Source organism: Notechis scutatus, chromosome 16, assembly GCF_049901735.1.
Source record: "Notechis scutatus isolate UNSWTSFEM ecotype Mainland chromosome 16, rNotScu1.2, whole genome shotgun sequence".
NCBI classification, from domain to species: Eukaryota; Metazoa; Chordata; class Lepidosauria; order Squamata; family Elapidae; genus Notechis; species Notechis scutatus.
The window spans coordinates 3,800,104-3,819,992 of record NC_142024.1 but is presented as its reverse complement, the minus strand read 5'-3'; the positions used below and the strand labels follow the sequence as shown (position 1 = coordinate 3,819,992).

General features: G+C 43.9%; 2 protein-coding genes across 2 annotated transcripts in view; one reads left to right on the top strand and one right to left on the bottom strand.

The window, feature by feature from the left end:
- Nucleotides 1-3,162: 3,162 nt before the first annotated feature.
- UBE2J2 (ubiquitin conjugating enzyme E2 J2) lies at nt 3,163-12,243 on the bottom strand. Its single transcript, XM_026681591.2, has 7 exons — nt 11,801-12,243; nt 9,051-9,181; nt 8,324-8,364; nt 7,716-7,818; nt 6,772-6,910; nt 6,527-6,607; nt 3,163-5,840 (listed from the first exon to the last, which is right to left on the bottom strand). The coding sequence occupies exons 2-7, from the start codon at nt 9,179-9,181 to the stop codon at nt 5,553-5,555; spliced, it is 783 nt and encodes a 260-aa protein (XP_026537376.1). The 5' UTR covers nt 11,801-12,243; the 3' UTR covers nt 3,163-5,552.
- A 1,913-nt stretch (nt 12,244-14,156) lies between these two features.
- Nucleotides 14,157-19,889, top strand: part of SCNN1D (sodium channel epithelial 1 subunit delta) — a 29,479-nt gene continuing 23,746 nt past the window's right edge. Inside the window, exon 1 of the mRNA XM_087944618.1 lies at nt 14,157-14,308. Within this exon, the coding sequence (XP_087800744.1) occupies nt 14,291-14,308 (18 nt within the window). The 5' untranslated portion in view covers nt 14,157-14,290. The remainder of the gene's footprint in view (nt 14,309-19,889) is intronic.

Below are 19,889 nucleotides of genomic sequence, written 5' to 3'. Positions count from 1 at the left end.
AACCCCAATGTTGAAATCTGTGATGACCCGGGGCATGGCACAAAGGCAACACAGTCAGATAAGCCATAAGAGTCCCTTTATTATCTCCAACTTTGCCCCCAATGTCCAGGTTACCTTCTGGCTGGAGAGAAACTCTCCCAGGAACAGCCTTTGACTGCAGAAAATTAAGTCTAAAACATGAGCAACACGAACTGTAACTTGCAGTCCAAACAAGCCAAACTGAAGTAATCACTGTAGCTTGGCAGGGCAGGAGCAAGAATTTCAGACTTGAAGGCATGGCATAACTCACATGGTTGGGAAGATACCAGGAACACAGATAAGCCACGACAACACAGGATAAAGTCACGTTTGCTCCCAGCAACCTGCCGCACGCAGCCTGCCTTTCTTATCAACTGTCTTCCCAGTTGTGGCTAATGAAGGGAATCAGGGCCCTTTCCTTCCCCGTAAGCCATGCAACCCACGTTGCTCCCTTCTCCATTCCTCCCTGCATGCCCTAGGATGAAGAGGGGATGGGCCTGGGTCTTCCTCTGAACTCCCTCTCTCTTGTTGTATCTCTCCCCTGCTCTGCCCAGCCAGACTTTGCCCTTCCCCAGCCTCCTCCATAGCCAACGGAGCCACACTCCCACTCCCTGTCAGCTGTTCGGCTTCCTCCTCAGATTTCAGGATTTCATCTTCCATTCTGTCCAGGCCATTTTGGAAGATAGTTCGAACTTCTTCCCAAGGCGAGAGGTTTTCTCCCTCGTGCAGAATAGAGTTATGGGGGGGGGGATGCAAAATACGATGTCTTTATTTTTTAAAAAAAGTTTTCCCAATTGAAGAGGAGATTCTCTTTGGCACCCTACCCATGTTTGCGATGCCGTGTGCTCAGGCTGAAAGGGGCGGTGGGTGGGGGGGGAAATAAGCCAGGAAGGAGCGTGTGAGAAAAACAAGACAGGAGTGTATAATGCAACCACAAGAAAAGCTTGCCTTCGCCACGGTCTGCAGAACTGTCTGGCCCGCTGAGCTGCCATATGACAGATTGTCCTATTAACATGTCATCAAGTCCACACACCCCCTGACAGATTCGCAGCCTGTCTGCAGCTAACCCCAAACAGGGCTTGAAGCACAAGGAGACGCCAAAGCAAGTTAAATATTATTAACGAAGAATGGTTACCAGCATAGTTTGCAAGGAATGCAAGATAGTTTTTAAGGGGGGGGGGGGCGGCGGGGGAAGAGAAGGAAAAAGATAAGTTGTGAAGAGAGATGGGCTATTAACTATTTTGTAGTTCTGGGAAGGTTCTGCTTCTTAAGTGGTTACCAGGGTTATCGGTCGATGCAATCAGCATGGTTTTCAATTGACAGCTTGGTGTTTTAGCCCAGCCATTTGGATCGGCTGATAGTTGGAGATGTTCTGGCCCTGCCTTCTCTCAGAATGGTTTCTTTAGATCAGGGGCCCTTCCAACTTGACAGTTTTAAGACTTGTGGACTTCCAACTCCCAGAATTCCTCCTCCGGTCCACGTTAGCTCAGGAATTCCGGGAGTTGCAAAGGCCCACGACTTGCCAAGCGTCAAGACCCTTGCTTTATATTGACGTCTAGTCTCGGTAGGGAGGGGTCCCTATTAACCCTTAGGGGCCAGAACTACAGCAAAGTCTGGTTAGTAATTGGATAGGAAACCAACAGGAGATCCCCAGGTTGCACCCAGTCACTAATTGAGTCGGTGTATTGCTTTTCCTGTAAAGTTTTTACTTTCCTGGAAACGTGATTGTAAACATTGGTTTCCCCTTGCGGCCCTTCTTGTTTTTTTTGTGTGTGGCAGCTTTCAAATTCTGGGCCTGCAGGATTAGGGCTTCTCAAGGTGCTCCCCCCTCCTCTTATTTTACACCCAAGAAACAAGAGAGGATGCGTGACCAAGATTCGACTCAATTCATCCCCAATAAAACTTTAGAGCTAGAGAGCTTGGCTTAATCGCCATTTGTCTAACAGTGTTGTAGCGACACCTGCTGGATAGCCTATTACATTACAGTTGAAATTACCTGTATCCAATGTATATTAGCCAGGTGAAGGCGGCATAAATAGGGAAAAGAAGCCATTGGCTTCTCTATATCTCAGGATCGTTTGTTCGTCCTTTTTCTCTTATCGCAATCAAGTGGCAACCAGGCCTAAGAATCTAAGCCCATTAAAAAAAAAAATCTAAGGCAGAAGCATCTGTGGTTGCATCAATGAGTATGTGGTCCGCAGCAGCTCCATTTCAAAGGACCTTCTCGGTTAGAGGTCTTTAATGAAAAAGGTACTTCACCCAGTGTAACTTCTTGGCAGCAATAGAAAGTGGGTTGTCCCTGCTTTCTCCTGGCATCTGTTTCAACTTCCAAGTGTGGCCTACTACACTTCTACTAGGAGTCTAAAAGATTCTTCCTCCAAACACTGAGCTGCTTCAAGCATGCTTTGCTTCAAGGTCAGCAGATATTCAAACCTGCCCCAAAGGAGCGGACCTCTGCTATTACTTGTCCCCAGAACCCCATACTTGGAAGCTTCTGGACATAATCTTTCCATCTCTGTTGATCATGCTAAATAATACCCATTCCACCCAAATGAATCCCTTTATTTTGCTTGCAACTGGTTGCAAATAGTAGAAATTCTGTTTGGTCCCAATTCCCCCCTACAATCTCTATAACAGTTGCCTAAATAAATATTTCACTCCACTCCAATAGGCCCAAATGGTTCTCTGACTGAGGCACTAGATATGTCCAATTTAGAGCAGGTATATCCAATTTTAAGACCTACGAACTTCCAACTCCCAGAAATCCTCAGCCAGCATGGATTTCTGGGAGTTGAAGTCCGCAGGTCTTAAAAGTTGCCAAGATTGGACATCCCTGCACTAGAGGATTCTTCTGCAATTGACCAACCAAATATTGTTGGGATTTTTTTAAACAAATGTTTCTCGCCTGGCTTAGAACCCATACAACGTTCGCTTCCCCCACACTCACATACGCACAGAAAAAAATTCTGCTCTTTTGAAGGTGCTACAGAAAGCATACATCTAAAAATTCCACTTTGGCCATCAGCAGACCAATTAATCTATTAAGCCGATTTAAGCTAGAACTTTCAGATGGAAGTCAAACCTGCGTACGAACTCCCATCAATAGCAGTTGGCAAAGCCACCCCACGCAATCGAGCACAAGTGTGAACTCAAGACAGTGATTTATTCAACGAACTATGGTTAAACAAACCCAAGCTTAACTCCATTTGTGAACCAAGTCACGTGCCCCTGAACAGGCCTCTTTGCCACCCCTTTAAGGTACTAAAGAATGTGACCTATGCTGCTGTTGCTTCTTTTTTTTTTCAAGTAGAAAGAAATGCCTTTGCATGAATATGTACATTAAGATCTTGTGACAACTGCGGGTGCAAAACATGGGACAGAAGGCCAAGCTTTAGAAGAAGAAGAAGAGAAAAAAAATCACAAACAAAATTTCAACAAGAGGGAGATGGGGAGAACATCACACAATCCCTGAAGTATTTCTAAAAATGGAAATACATATTTTAAATTAGTCTCCCCAACCGAGTACCCTTCTCCAATTTGTCCTTGAACCCTGTTGCCCAGGGATGATGGGAGATGTAATCCACAACAGCGTCTGGCATATTGAGGCGGCTTTCTTAAAATTATTTTCAATCGTAGTCATCTCTCTCCTCCCCCTGCCCCATTCATACGCTGACAATAAGATTTATTTTAACAAATGTCTGTTTCACTGATAGAGCTACTGGGAGAATTACAACTAAACCACACCTACTGGCAGAGAAATTGGTTGAAAGCAGATTAATTCATTCTTCGTCTAAGTTAAACAGCTTATGGATTTAATTAATCCTTTCTAGTTGCCTTTCCCCGGTCGATACTCCATTATCATTCCGTAAAGTCAAACTTTTCCAATTTGTTTTTGTGTATGGGTTCCAGGGGGAGGAGAAAAAGCAAGCTATACAAAAATTGGAATAAAAACCAATAACTCCGACCTTAACGGAAAGCAGAAATCTCATCTTTAAAATACTTTCAAACAAAAGGAAAGCTTTAAAAGATGTATTTAGCAGTACAGGGCCTTTCAAACCTTGGCAATACCAACGGAGGAGGGCTGATAAAACCAGGCTAAATGGGTTGGGCTCAGGGGTCTCTTTTTTTCTTGTCTTTTTTTGGCTATGGGAAGATATATGCATCAGTAACCCCAAGCCGGCCAGATAAGCTGGATGGACAGGACCATTCTACTAATTCCAGAAGCATAACTCTGGGGTTTCTTTGCCTGTCCCAGAATGGGGAATGTTATAAGGTCCAGCTTATTTGAGAATAAATAGGGGTCTTTTTCTCACCCCACCCCTGGGTGTGTGTGGGGGGGGGGAGGGGGTGGTTGTCAAACCTAGAAGGAATTTATCCGCCACCCATCTGGGCTTAGCTCTTTCATTTCCCTTCTCTTGATAGCAGCAAAACCTGGAGATGAATTTACAAAACATAACATGATTGCAAAACCCAAGTCATCAAACGGGGGTCCTTTTGGGGAAAAGAAAAAAAAAAAAAGAACACAGAACACCAAACTTTTAAACTTTTTTTTTTTTTTAAATGCTCATCAAAAAGGTCCAGGAGAGCTGGTTAGACCTGGCCATTCAATTCTCACGTCTCTCTGTCTCTCTGTCTCTCTCTCTTTAAAGAGCAATTGGGCAAGTTATTATGGGGCCAGATTTTTTTTTAAACAAGGAGAAAAACTGTACTTTGGGGTGAGTTTGGGCTCGACTTTAAAAAGAACTTTTAAAGTTCACTCTCCCGCATTGCCAGCTTCTTACGAGGAAATGCTTCCTTGAGGATCTAGTGTTCACACAAACACCTGCTCGCACTGCGAACCTGTTCGGCAGCAGACACCAACACGTCAAGCGAGGAGATCTAAGGGGAGGGAAATCTTAAGGAAACGAGAGCTCCCCTTCTTCCACTACCCCCCCTTCCTCAGTTACCAACCCGTATTAAAACAGGCAAGGGCTGCCCATGTTCTCCCACCCCATCTTCTATCTCTCGCACCCAAACCCCACGTTGCCTTTAAAGTGGATGCTTCCGCCCACGTTCTCAAAAGCTCCAAGATTGTTAGAACGGATTCAGACTGCACTGGAAAAGAAAAGAAAAAGAAAAAAGGAAAAAAGGAAAAGAAACATGGGGATTTTGTAGGCCGGTCAATTTAGACCCTACAATTTTTTTGCCTGTTTTCAGAAAGCGTATTTTTCTTTTTCTTCTTCTTTTCTTGGGAGACAGCATGTTTGTCCTCTTCCTCGCTCCATCCCATCCCACCCTTTTCAATCCCAAACAGGGTTTCCTCTCCCCTCCGACGAAACCAATTCCATGGGCCAAACCAGTAATTTAAAAAAAAAAAGGGGGAGGGGAAAAAAACCCTGTACACATCACAGCAGTTAAGCCCACAGTCGGGAGTACGAGACCCACAGAGTCCCAAATGTTTTTGCTTCCTTTTGTTTCCTTCCTGCCACTCCTGTTACTTTGGTCTCAGAATCCAGACTTGGGAGGAAGGAAGGAAGGAAGAACTCCAGAGCGTCTCATTCCTGCGCGATGCTCCTCAAGACGTACTTCACTGTGTAGGCGAAGGCCGCGAAGCCCACTATAACGAACAAGTTCGCCAAAGCTCCACCCAGGAGTCCGTGGTGGCGGTTAGCTTGCTGGAGGCCAAGGGGGTTGTTGGCCGCCGCCAAAGGCGGGTGCCCGTTAAGAACCGGCAGGCCGTTCTGCCCGTGATGAGCTTCCCCATCGGGGATGACATCTGGAAGTGGGAGAGCCGTTGGCCGGCTGTGGAGGTCCTCTCGGGCCTTCTGTTTCTGCTTGATTTCCTGAGAAAGGCAGGAGAGAGAGGGGGAGAGAGAGAGAGCAGGGAGGGATCAAATATCAGGCCTAAAATGGACCCCTAACATCAAAAGCATCATCAAAAAAGCACAACAAAGAAGGTTCTTTCTGCGCCAACTCAGGAAGCTCAAACTGCCCAAGAAGCTACTGATCCAGTTCTACAGAGGAATGATGGAGTTTGTCATCTGCACCTCTATAACTGTCTGGTTTGGTTCTGCAACCCAACAGGACAGACACAGACTTCAGAGAGTAACTAGGTGACTGAAGTTTCTGCCGGGTTAAAATCTAACTGGAGAGCATGATTGATGACTCTTAGCTATGAATGTGTCCCATTGGAGAATATGAATTACGATACACCCAGGGGGTGTGTGGGGGAAAACCAGGGTCAAGGGTGACAATGAATGATGTGTCTCAGAGTCAGCTGCACCCAGGCAGTCCCGGACATGTTAACTCCCAATAAATCCTTTGGAAGTTCTGGAAGTTTGGCTCGAGACTCATGATTTTAAATGGTCAAGAGCCTTGAGGCCCTTTCACAAGGAGGGCTGGATTCCTAAGCGAAGCAAATATTGCCCTGGATTGTGGACATCTCCAAATCAAACAAATGACCAGGTATAATTTTTTTTAAAAAATGGAAATATTGCCCAAGGAAAAAAAAGACTAGCCTGTCACTCACCTCCACCATGTCGGGAAACAATTCACAAAAGACTTTGTCTTTTACGTTAAATTCTAAACTCTGCGAAGCCAGTTGCCTCTTCTGTGGGAGCAAGAAGAGGGGAAGAAAAAAAAAAGAGTCAGTCTTGGAACTACCCTTTGAATGGGAAAAAAACCAAGAGCCCCAAATCTCCCTCTGGATTCCTTCATGGCTGATTTTTTCATCAGCAGCGAACCAACGGCAGCCGGCAACAGAGGCTCACTCACCGTAAATTCTGTTGTTTCTATACTGCCCAGAGTGGGCCCTTTTTCAACCATAAAACTAAGAAGGCCCGTCAAGATTGTGGAGACTGACCAGGCTGGGTTCCACGTGTCGGGGTGGAAATCAGTAATGGAAAGACACAACCTACAGGGGGTGGGGGGAAAAAAAAGCAGAAAGACCGAAGCTCCGTCACAGCAGAGAATCACATGACCCCTGGAGAATCACATGACCCCTGGGGCATGCAACCATCATAAATACGAGTCAGCTGCCAAGCGCCTGAATTTTGATCCCGCGACCACAGGGATGCTGCAAAAGCCGTAACTCTGAACAACAGCCGTAAGTCACTCTTTCCAGTACCGTTGGAACTTTGAACTGTCACTAAAGGAACTATTGTAAATCGAGGACTACCTGTGCACTTCCCGGCACAATCTCCCAGAGCCTGATGGAAGAGATATCACAGAGGAAAACAAAAGAGTTTTTGTGGCATAAGGACGTAAAGACCAACGTAGAGGTAGTTCTTGACTTACAGCTGTTCGTTTAGTGACCGTTTGAAGTTACACAATGGTAATGGAAAGTAGTGACTTATGATCGGTTTTCACATGTACAAATGCTGCGGCACCCCCAGTCCCATGATCAAAATTCAACAAAATAGGTCGTAAAATGGAGCAAAAACTCAACTTAGCAGCTGCCTAGCTTAGCAAAGGAAATTCAGGCGAATCAATTGCGGGTTGTACTTTGAGGACTACCTATATCCAAGAGAATACGCAGGGCGGAAGCAACCACGTTCAAAATGAAGATGCTGGTTTGCTTCAGAAACATGGTACCACGAGATCAAGTCGTCTCTAGTGAAATATTTCTCAATATCCTTAACAGCAAGAGATGAAAGAGGTGCTTTCAAATCACCGGCCAAGGGGGGAAACCCAGGAAATAATTAAGCAAATCATCTTACCTTGTATTGCATTTAAATCTTCCATTTGGTGTAATCATATAAATACTAGGAGGTTTAAAAGGAAATTCTCTGGGGAAAATTAACTTCCCATGGTAGTAGCCACCTGAAAGAGGAATAGCGGGAAAAGACAACCGTTTTTTAAATTTCACACCAAACCATGTTGTCCAAAAAAGCTAATGAGCAGAGTTTAAGAAGAAGAGAGCGCCTGGATTTTAACTGCGGGGCCCTTTTTGTTACAAGCCACTCGATGAAAAGGAGAAAGTCCTCTGAAATATGCAGATGAAATTAAAAACAAGCCCTGCTTGATGAGTTACTCCAGCCATCTCCTTTATCCTCCTTCTAGATACCAGCCCTTCCCCTCTTTTTATTTTCTCAACAAGCACCTGAACCTCACCTGGCATCTAAGAAACATTCCTGGCCATAAATTTTGGAAGTTGATGCTTGACCAACTACGTAGGATTCTATGATATATATATGACTATAAAAACATTAAACAAAGAGAACAAGGGGGAAAACAGCCCTAGAACTCTGTTCTAAAGCAAGACTAAGACACATAAAGGAGGCCTGTGTTTAAAGTGAGTTTACTCTGATGCCAAGCTATGATTTACCTTCATAGGGTGTCATTTCAGGTCCTCGTACAACATAATGCCTGCAACAACAAAACAAAAAGTACAATGACACAAGTCATGTTTTGAAGCAGAGGTGAGGAACGAGGGTGTCCTGTCCTTTCAAAAGACCCCCCCAGATGGAACTCTGCTCTGCTGTACCCAGGGTCCAGTAATAAGGTTTGGTTATACCACAGCCTTGTTTCTAAATTTCGATATCATTTCTGACGGCCGTTTTCTCGTGTCTGCTACCTGCAGATTTGTCTCCCTGTCAGTGGACGTGGGAGTTTTATCACAGAAAGGAAGAGGTGTTTTTGTTTTTAAAAAGGCACAGGTAAATAATACACCAGCTTCCAATAGTGTGAAAAATACAAAGTGGCTGGTGAGACTTTGGGAAAAGTGAGCCGGATCAGGAATTTTAGCCTCTTAGAGCAGAAGTGTCAAACTCAATTTCACTCAGGGCTGGGGCTGACCTTGGGGGGGGGGGGGGGTGTGTGGCCAACTTGGTAGGCGTGGCCAACTTGACGCCACTCCCCAAACTGCTGGCATGTTTACTTCTTCACATTGGGTAGACTGGGTTGAAGCCATGCTGGCCTGATCTTTCCTCTCCGCATTGGGTAGACTAGGACGATCCCATGGGCCTTGAATCTGACAACCCTGTTCTAGAGAATCTTAAGGAGGTCCAGTCTCTGTCGCCGTTCAGGCTCAGCCCCTCTCCCCCCATTCTTACCACTCAAGGATATTGGATGGCAAGGGCTCAGCACAAATATAAGGCACTGGATCTTTTTTGATGCGCAGGTAGTCCTGTTTGAGTCGCTGGGTGGCCGTGGTGGGGGCGCGCTTGTTGCTGGAGTTGCTCATCTGAAGGAAAGAGAGGGGAAGCGCATAAGGAACAACCAAGCCAAAGGATTTTTTAGCGCCGCAAGGTCAAGGGAAGCCTCAAAGCGTTTAAGGGGGTTAAAAAAAAAAAAGGTATAATTGCTCTCGTTCCATCTCCACTGCCACCATTCCAATTTTTGCTTTACACAGCCAGGCTGAGTTTTCAAAACTACACAGGCCTCCGCCTCCACCTTCACACAACCTACTAGAGACGTTTGCTTGGATTGTCAATAACTCCATGGACCTCTCTATGGTAGAACCTCTTTCAAAGCAGGAACTGGATCAGTGTCACCACTAAGATCAGGAGGCACTCAAGCATCCATAAGACAGCTCCAAAGGTGAAGAACGCAAGCACTCTGAAATCCTCCTTTGAGCCAACAGCATCTTGGGTTGATGTACCAGCTTGGGGAAGAAAGCAAATGCTGGACAGCCACCAGAAGCAACCCAGGACTGCAATGCACTTGTCTTTTATTGGCAAAAGAGCCAGCCAGGAAAGCGTTTCTAAGCCAAATCAAGCCCACTTCTTTTAACGTTTGCAGAGGGATGGGGAACAGGCTTCACATGTTCCGATGAAAGACTGTACAGCTAAGGGTCCAAAGTCTGATCAAAGCAATCTTAGGGTTTAAAAAAAAAATACGCAAAGGGACAGAGGGAAAACTCACCTTTCTAAACTTTCTGCTGGAATAACTGTTGTAAGCTGGGAAACTCTTAAAAACGGCCTCATGTGAGAGTTGACAGTGCTAACCCAATCAGGGCAACAGCCATTAGAATCATTTCCTTCTAATCAGACAATGGTCATAAGAATCATTTCCTTCTAACCACGGTAAGGTAATAGTCATAAAAATAATTTCCTCCCCTCATCCAGGAGCTTCCTAAAGGTGACATGAGAGCATCCTACCATCCTTATTTGGATAAAACCCCCAAGTCCCTTCCTGTTTAAACCCACTGACCTCTTCTTCATCACTCTCTCTAGGCTTGCAAACTGGATCCAAATATCATTTCAATTTGCCCCAAATTTGTTCGACTCCCACTTTTGCCTTGATCAATTCCTCTGCTCCAAAGTACCACCGACCCCAAGCAGCACCCAAATACCACAGCCTGCCTATCTCCTCCAGGAATCCCTTCCAGAATTACCAGGTAAAGAAACGTCATAACCTTGTTGACTAAGGATGATGGAAGGCAAAATCCAGTTCACCTCACCAGTTCCTTGCTCAGGTGTAGCTGAATCATAAACACAAATACTGAATATCTGGAGGAGGTCACCAGAGAGCTGGGCTAGACGCTAGGAAGCAGAGGCACAAATCAAACAGTCCCAAAGGACTGTTGTGGGAAAAAAGAAGAAACACTCTACTGTGCTTAGATACAAACACACCCTAAATTTAAAAAAAAAATGTATTAATTTTCTTCCCTGGCACAAAAAGCCTGCCAGTTTAATTTCCAAAAATGAGACTTTTGGAATGTTAGTGGTGGAGAAGCTTTCCTCAAAAGAAAAAAAAGGCTTCCTTGTTACATAGAGGCTTGGCTTAATTCCACAAGGTCATTTTCTGTGTGAGAAATGGGAGAATTCTTCAGAAAAGGGCCTATTGTGTTTTGCAAGGAAATAATTTGGGATTACTCCATCCTGCTGGCAGGCTTAGTTAATCTGAGGCACCCCAGCAGAAGAAGTTTATCTTCCTCCCCACTTCTTTCTGTAGTTGCCTGCTACTGGTCTGCTCTAAACAAGGAAGTCATGAGAGTCTCGTAACAGAATACCAGAGTTGGAAGGGACCTTGGAGGTCTTCTAGTCCAACCCCCCGCCCCCCCAAGCGGGAGACCCTACAGTGTATTTCTGACAAATGGCAGTCCAATCTCTTCTTGAAGGTCTCAAGTGATGGCACTACAGCTGTTTCATTGGTTGATTGTTCTCACTGTCAGAAAGTTTCTCCTTATTTCCAGGTTAAATCTTAGAGATAATTCAGCCAATAAGCCACAATAGCTGAGCTAAGCCACTACTAAAGCAAAACTTCCAGTTTAGCACAATAGATAAAAAGCCAAAAACCATCCAGTTTCTTTCTGTCTGCTTTTGCTAAATCCCATCCGACCCCTCTCCCCACCAAATAGTTTTATAACAGCCAACTCCCCAAAGTCCCATCTGCTTGCTGCCGGGAATGATGGGGAGGGGAGTTAATCATCAGCCTATCTCAAAAGCTTAGATGTATCCAGGGTTCTAGTTAGCTCCTAGTTAGCATCCTAAAAGCCCAAGCTACGGTTCCCAAAGCAATCAACCCGGCTTTGGGGCGAGGGGGGGGGCGGTTATTGTCCTTGGCTAACCACCCAGGAGCCGTTTGATGTACACGTGTTCGGCTTCCACCCGGCTGCATTCACACGACCTGCTTCCTGGATTCATCCCTTTTCTTGAGACTGATCTCCGGCGCGCGCACACACACACCCTTCCCCCTGCCGAAGGAGAGCGAGTAAAGGATGCCCCCTTGCCAGGGCTCCCAGGCTGTGCCCGATGGGAAGCCAGCACCACCGTAGGCTGTGCCCGATGGGAAGCCAGCACCCTGGGGCCGGAGTCCGGCACTCCAATAACAAAAGAGCCTCCGGCTCCCGAGTCCTTACCGCTCTTCGCTAGGCTCCGATCCTCTTGCTCGGGGCGGGGGAAGGGGGAGGAGGGCAGCTGGGCGCCGGAGTCAGCTTCTCAAGCCGGCGGCGCCTTAGTCTCCTTCAGACGCGGCTGCCCAGCTCCGGCCACCGCGACCCTCCAAGATGGCTGCCCAGGGCAGGCCCAACTAAAGGCCGGCTTCCCTGCTTTCTCGCCACTTCCGGTTCCGGCGAGAAGGTGGGCACTTCCAGTGATCCATGCCGAGGAGGGAGGGAAGAAAGGTTTTTAAGGGCGGGTTGCCATAGAGCTCCGGCGGAGGGCGGGCTAGCTAGAACGACGCCTCAAGCCCCCGTGACGTATGTTGTCGTCTAGTAGTCGGGATGAATGAGCGGCTCGGCTTTTTTTTTTCCAGGGCGGAGCTCCGATCTTACCCACATCGTTGGGAATGCTTAGTGCGCGTGCGCGGGGACGCTCGCGACGATTTGGTCCTCTTTTTTTTTTTCCCCGCCCGTGGCTGGCCCGTTGCCGTGGAAACCGCAGGAGGATGCGCTCGGGATGAAGCGAGTGGCGTCCACCCAGCGCCAGGCAATGGAGGAACGCAAAGCTTCACCCTCCGCTCCCATACGGGTTCCCAGCCTCAGAAGTCGAGAACAAACTATATATTTAATACCTAGCATTTGTGCCAATAAGTAGCAATGAAGCTTTTCGACCGCCCACACCCAGAAAATATGGAAAGTGACCCAACGACCTACCAATTTTACTTGAAGGTGCCTGTGGTGCCTCACAGAACATGTTTTTCAAACTTTTTCTTTTAATTGTAGGTAACAGGTAACGGAATAATGTAACTCCATAATGCATAGAAAGAAAAAAAGTTTTCAATAGAACGTAGAAAACGTACATAGAGAGTATTACCTTGAAGGGGGTCTGTTATAGTTAAGATGGGGGCTTTATAAAGTATATAAAGTAAAAAGATATGTGTATGGGGGGAGTTAGAACATGCCCAGTCATGATTGCAGGAACATGTAAATCTAATAAAATTATGCAGGTCATTACATTATTTATATGTGTAAATCTAATTTTATATATACAATTTTATTAGATTTACATATATAATGACCTGCATTATAATATGCTAGTGATGTAGATGTTTACCCAATGCATCTTAAAGCTGCAGTTTTCAAAGGTTTCTATAGAGAAGAAACACAATCCAAACTTGATAGCAGAAAATACAACTTCAGCAACAGTTGTCAATGCCTGGAATGCACTACCTGACTCTGGTCTCTTCCCCAAACCCCTCAAAACTTTAATCTTAGACTGTCTACTGTTGACCTCATCCCTTTCCTAAGAGGTCTTTAAGAGCACCAACATGCCTACCATCCCTGTCCTAATGTCCCCTTTTATTCGTACCCATTTCATGTACTCATAATCATGTTCCTAATTATATCTGTTATCTAAAACATGCTTGACAAAACAAATACATGAATAAATAAATAAAATGGACTATACAGTATTTTGGCCTCAGAGCCAGGAAAAAAGAACAGCTTGCTAGGTTTCTGTAAGAAAAAGAGAAAAATATTCTAAACAGCAAATTAATAGGTGGGATATTTTGGGCATGAAAAGGAATGTTAAAAACTGATTATTAAAGAGTTTTTATTATTTTTTGGAAAGAAGGAAGGAACTCTACGTTTTCTTCTGACAATTTCAGCCTTTCAAGGAAGACTAAGGCAAGAAACAGACATAGCAGGGATTCCAGGAATGTTCTTTTTTATAATAAGTTGGCATAAAGTTCCTTGAAAACCTGTCCATCTTTCTATTCCATCCTATACGGGAGGTCATTGACTTTACAGCCATTCGTTTAGTGACTGTTCAAAGTTATGATGGCACTGAAAAAAGTGACTTATGATGGTTTTTCGTACTTTGGATTGTTGCAGCATCATGGTTACATGATTAAAATTTGGGCATTTGTTACCCTATGGTAGCAATTAGCTTGGGCAATCAGCCTTTTCCTCCCTTCCCACTTATCTTCTAACTTACCTACCTACCTTTCTACTACAAAAAGCCTGTTTAGTTGCATTGGCCTAATATGAGAATCATCTGTCAGGATAAAAAGGCATCCATCAAACTCAGGGTAGCTTAGTGAACACGCCTTATTTCTCACCACTATCCAGCTCACCCCTTGGGATAGCTAATGCTGCCTGACAGGTTACAATCATTTCTCTGGTATTTTAATTCTGCCATTAAGTGATCCCATGTGCATTACTAGGGCAGCCAGGGCTCATTTAAAAAAAAAGATTTCAACACGTCTTTGTTTTCTCCTGCATGCAGATTAATCAAACTATAGGATCAGGCATCACTCCTCTTCCCCAAAGGAAGGCCGGAACTCTCCAGATCTGCCGAGCCATTTAGAGGATGGACGCACTTCTCCAAGGCAGAAAAGAACCTGGGATCTTGTCCTTTCCTTCTTCAGGGATCCACTCCAGGTGCAGAGTTTTGTCCACTCAGCTGACATGGAGTCAAAACTGAAGGTAAGCAAAATATCATTATAATTAAACTGAGGTAAATTATCTTTCAGTTTGAGCTCAACTCCTGAGGAATTACAATTGTGACTTTATCTAAATGTTGGTTCTTTATGCTGAAAAGAATCAGCCCGCAGCAAAATGGCCTTTCAGATTTTGCTCCAAATAAATTTTTAATCAAAACATTTAAATAAATTAAATATAAACTAAATATTTGTCGACTGGGCGACACCCTCACAGATATTTCCAGTCGCCACATCCCAAATCTTTTCCAGTCAAACAAGTGCACGAAGAAGTCATTAGCTGCTGTTCCACTGAAAGAAATGGGGAGCAAAGCTAAGAGAACTGATGTTACTAGATGAGGTGGCACAATTCCTCACCCCACCATCTTGGGTTGCTGAAGGATGTAATGCAGTTCTGTTGTTTTGTTTTCTGCTCAGCGTTTCAGCATTAGTGTATTCCTAGGCATGGTGGAAAATGCAGGAGAATAATGCCTGAAAGGTGCTTTTTCAAAAGGCCAACTGAACTTTGCTTTTCTTTAAAGGCGTTTTGCTTCTCATCCAAGAAGCTTCTTCGATGAGAAGTGAAACATTTTCAAGGAAAAAAAAAGTTCAATTGCTTTTTGAAGAAGCACCTTTGGGACAACCATCACCTGGATGACGGAGAATCTCCATAGGCAAGGAGAATAATCACTCTGGCTCTGGCTCATTTGAGTTACTGGTTTTTTTTGTCCAATTGCACAAAGTGGGAATTGCATGTGCTTCCACTGATACTGTCAAAACTTCCCTCACTGAGTGAGCTGGAGAGCTCTTGCTTTTCTGGTAGTTGTCTCAACAGGCCCTTTTCAAGGTAATTTTTGGGCAGGGCCTTAGTTTAAATCCTGAAACTGCCAATCCTGAATTTAAGTTGTTTAATTGCTGAAAGAAAGAGGAAAGGTGGTTAGCGCTAGGAAGCACACGAATCATGATTAGCTCCAAAGTATCAAACAATACAGGTAATCCTCAACTTACAGCTATTCACTTATTGACCGTTTTCAACACTGAAAAAAGTGATTTACGGATGCTTTTCACACTTACGACCACTGCAAAATCCCCATGTCCATGTGATCAATATTCAAACACTTGGAAATTGGCTCATATTTATGACGTCTGCAGTGTCCTGGGGTCAAGTGATCCCCTTTTGCAACTATGACAAGCAAAAGTCCATGGAGAAGCCAAATTCACTTCATAATCCTGTTATATTAATTTAACAACTGCAGTGATTCACTTAACAACTGTGGCAAGGAAGGTCATAAAATGGGGCAAAATTCACTTAACAAATGTCTCGCCTAGCAACAGGAATTTTGGACTCAATTATGGTCATAAGTTGAGGACCGTCGGTATACCTTTGTTCTTTTAGAGAGAGCACCAGGTTTATTTTGAAGCGCTCATGAATTAAATAGGTCAATTTAACTTTCAAAAACTGTCATAATCTCCCAGCCTGTTGCCCTTCAAAGATATAATATCCTAAATTCTCAGTCTGTAATGGCCATAGGATGAATTGCTAAGCGTTTGTCCTTTTTTCTTTTTTTGCTAAATATACAATTAGGTATTATAACTATTGATTTTTAGCTTAAAAACAAATCCGTTCTAATGATAACCAGTATTTTGGTTTAATCCCAAAATGGCTGAACCATTTAGCAGAACTCAAATAATTAATTACAAAATTCAGATTGGAAAAAAAAAAGTATATCCTTTGTAGCCATTACACTCTAATGTCATGAAGGAGGAGAATTCAGGCTGTTGAAGTTCCACTGCTGTTGGCAGTACAGATTTATTTTACAAGTATTCCTCCATTTACAACCATAATTTAAAAAGACACTTATATAATGCTGTAAATGACCATAAAGGTGAACTGATTGCCAAGCGTCCAAAATGTGATCACATGACTGTGGTGTGTGTGTGTGTGTGTGTGTGTGTGTGTCTCCATTGGAATTTCAAAATCATGTCATAAATACTTTTGGAGGAGGTCCATCTTAACTTCAGAAGGTCACTAAGCAACCAGTCATAAGTTGAGGACTACCTGTATCTATTTATGACTGTATTTCTATATACAATGTATTTAGGATCTGCATTTCTGGGCTGGCAGTTCTACCAGGTATCCTCTCCTGGGTATTAACATAGACCATGACCAAATGCATATTTCCAACACTGGAAGTTTTTAAGAAGAGATTGTATCACCATTTGTCTGAAGTGGTATAGGGTTTCCTGCCTAAGCAAGAGGTTGGACCAGAAGACCTCCAAGGTCCCTTCCAACTCTGTTATTCTATCCTATTCCTATTCCTATTCCATTCTATTCTAGCTCGATACCTGTGCTTTGCTATGAAACTGAAACTCCTCTCCTCTGCTTGTGTTTTGCATCAGGAACAGATTTCTTTTCAGGTGGGGAGGGGGAGTAGAACTCCTTAGCATCAGAGCGTGTTAATAATAATAATATAGGAAATACTAATGGCTCTGATGGTCATTTCGAAAAATCCTTTCTTAGTGAGCAACTAGAAGCCAAGAGGAACATACGTGCCAAATTTCAAGTTTATAGGCTTTATGGTTCTGGAGATTTTGTGATGATGCATGAGTGGTCTTTCGCTTTTATATAGAGAGATTTTTTTCTTGCTGGGGAGATCATGGCAATGGGATAATATGTTAAAAACTCCACCCCGTCACAAAAGATCTTAGGATGATATTGAACTGGTTTCTCTGAGTCTCAGCCTCTGTTACAGGACTGTTCTGTGCATAACATCTAGAGGCAGTGACAGTGATTGATGTACAGACACTGTTTTGAATTCAGTGGAAGAGATGATTAAATTCAGTGGGAGAACCTTCACCTGGTTCGGTTTGGTTTGGTTTCGTTTTGAGCACTAAGCTTATGTAACACAGATAGGAACAGGGCCAAGAGATAAAAGTGACAGTGAACCCAAACTTCAGGATATTTAAATAAGGCAAATGTCCAAGTGTAAACAAGTTAATCAGAATGGTGTTTCATAATTCATCAGAACATTTCATAATTCTGAAGAGAGGCTGGAGTCATCGAGAGCTTTTCCAGGTTTGCTGAATCAGGTTTGCAAAACTACAAGGGCCCCTTCGTATTTGTCTAGTTACCAACGGTGGGTCAGCGGGACTGGGTAAGGGATAGATCTAAGAATTTGCAAAGGAACCGGAGTTTTAAAAAAGTGTCAGATGGCATAATCCTTCCTATAGAGTTAGAGTTAGGGTACATCCAGATAGCTTCTTCTCCTGGTCAGCATCGTGCCTGTGGATGGCCATGCAAGTGGGAGACTGCTTCTCCACCCCACCAAACAAAGTGTAATGAACAGAGTACGACATGGGAAACTCCTCGATGGAAGAAGCAGTGGAAAACATACACTGGTGCCAGGACCTGCTACATACACTTGGCTAAACCTGGCCGCCTTTCCTGGTTTAAATCATCTTTGTGCAACACAAGATTAACACATGTCTCCAGTCCTTGGGCAATTTGCCTGAAAGGCACAAGGGATCGTGCTTTTTAGCCTCTCCCTCACCTGCACTTGGCCGAGGTGTAATACAGCACTGAAGGTTCTCTTGGAGGCAACCTGGAAACAAAGGGGGAATATATATACCTTTTAAAAAGCAAGGTTCTTCCTGGATTTCTCTGTGAACCTGCAGGGAGAGAAAGAAAAGGCTGAAACACAGTGCCACCGCAGAACCCCATAACCTTGTTCCATGTCCTGAAGCTGTCAACCAGTCAATAAATTTTCAATACCAGCAGTAGGATAGAATCCCTTTGACACTTGAGGAGCTACAGGACATAGCCAGTTATACAAACTATACACCTTTGACCTGCAGTAATCATTTATCATCATCAGCGTGAGGCAAATAATTTGTGCTGCAACACGATGGAGTTGAGTTGAGCCAAGGGCTTCGTTTTCACCTCTATTGATGGAATTCTGATAAGCAAATCACCAGCTGGCTTGTAGCTGTCTCTGCACTGAAATCTAACCTGCTTCCCCCAGCTAAGGTGGCTCGTGGGTTTGTTTGGTTTTTTTGCCTCATTCCTAGGATGCTTCCATTCCTCCAGACAAGCTCTTGGAGGCATCATGAACCTGAGCGTGACACGTAAGTGTGTCTGCAACGGCACTCTAAATGCCTAGTCGGAGAATAATTCACATGGTCAGTTGCTTGCATTTTCCTGCCACCTGAGATGCAGGTGTGATGTGTCACTTCCAGTCTCGTGTTGCTTGTTTGTTTGAGGATGACTTGCTTCATCCAAGCCACAAAGAACTCATTGTCGTCTTGGCTGGAAAAGCGCGGGAGATTTGACAGTGCAACATGTTGTCTGAAAAAATGCAAAAAAAACCAAAACAAAACATACCCCACCCCACCCCGGGTGAAACTGCCAAGTTCAGTTTCATTTCTTCTCTCATCTTACAAACTTTGACAATCAATCTGCAAGGGGTGTTTTTTTCCCCCCTCAAGCATGTGAAAACGTGTACTCTTTTTCAACCAACTTCTCCAGCCATCTTTTCCCCAGCATATTCATTCTTCAGGGCTCCCTGATGCTAAGTAGGGACAGGGGTTTGCTCTTATTTGATATGCTACTAGCACTGATGACGTTACCTGGTTTGGTAATGAAATGTCTGCAAGGAAACAGCCAAGCTCAGAGAGCACCAAGAACTCTGCAGTCCAACCCTGAGCTACAAAGTATTCTTTTTTATCGATGTTCATTCTTGCAAGCAGTTTTCAGTAAAGGAATTCCACCCCTTTCTCCAATATTTGACATTTTCACTGACTGATAAGATATGGTCAAGCCTGGAACTTGGGGATTGTCAGTTCAAAATAAATTCTCCATCCTTCTCCAGAGCACCAGTTTAGGCATCTAAGGCCAAAGCTAGCATCCAACAGACCAGGACTTATGAATCATGTTTTATTTCTTCCTCTTTGCTCAAAAGTTTGTCCCTTTTTTTCTTCCTAAGTGCAGGAGATTATCTCTTGGCCAATAAAGAAAACGATATCCTTTTGATAGGTAGAAAATATGAATCGATTGTGATCACATTTTAAGGGGAATTTTTTTGTTAATCGCTTAATGAATCTCTTCAGTAAGAAATACCACCCGACTGAGGATAAGCATAAACCTGCAAATAAATACCCATGTAAATTTTGCATTGAAGGACATGTCCACATGAGCATTTTTGAACTATGGACTTAACTAAGTGCATTTCTTTAAAACAATTTAAAACAATCTTGAATGTTTTGGGATTCAGTGCTGAATTGAAAAAAACTAATGGATAGCTGAAGATCCAACAGGATTTGATTCAAAGTGTCCAAATCAGTTCATCTTTAAATTCACAAAAAATTGAATGATTCCCCTTGCCTTCTGGTCTTTGACAGGAGAAAATCTTGACATCAAAACATTACAATGAGAGTTTTCTTTTCTTTGGGGATAGCATGTGTGAATTCAGAATCACTTCCCCAATTTCTTTGCTAACTTTTCTGTAATTACGTTTTAAGCTGGAAGATTTTGTTTAGCCTGCAGATGATTGGAACAGAGATACCAACAGGTTAGAGAAGGTCGTGGTTCT

What these genes read in the sequence shown, in the direction of transcription:
- UBE2J2 (XM_026681591.2), bottom strand. Translation starts at nt 9,181, where the DNA reads ATGAGCAACTCCAGCAACAAGCGCGCCCCCACCACGGCCACCCAGCGA. An exon ending in TGAAATGACACCCTATGAAG is followed by an intron (nt 7,819 to 8,323) that starts GTAAATCATAGC and finishes TTCCTCTTTCAG; the next exon opens with GTGGCTACTACCATGGGAAG. An exon ending in TGTTTCCCGACATGGTGGAG is followed by an intron (nt 5,841 to 6,526) that starts GTGAGTGACAGG and finishes TGCCTTTCTCAG; the next exon opens with GAAATCAAGCAGAAACAGAA.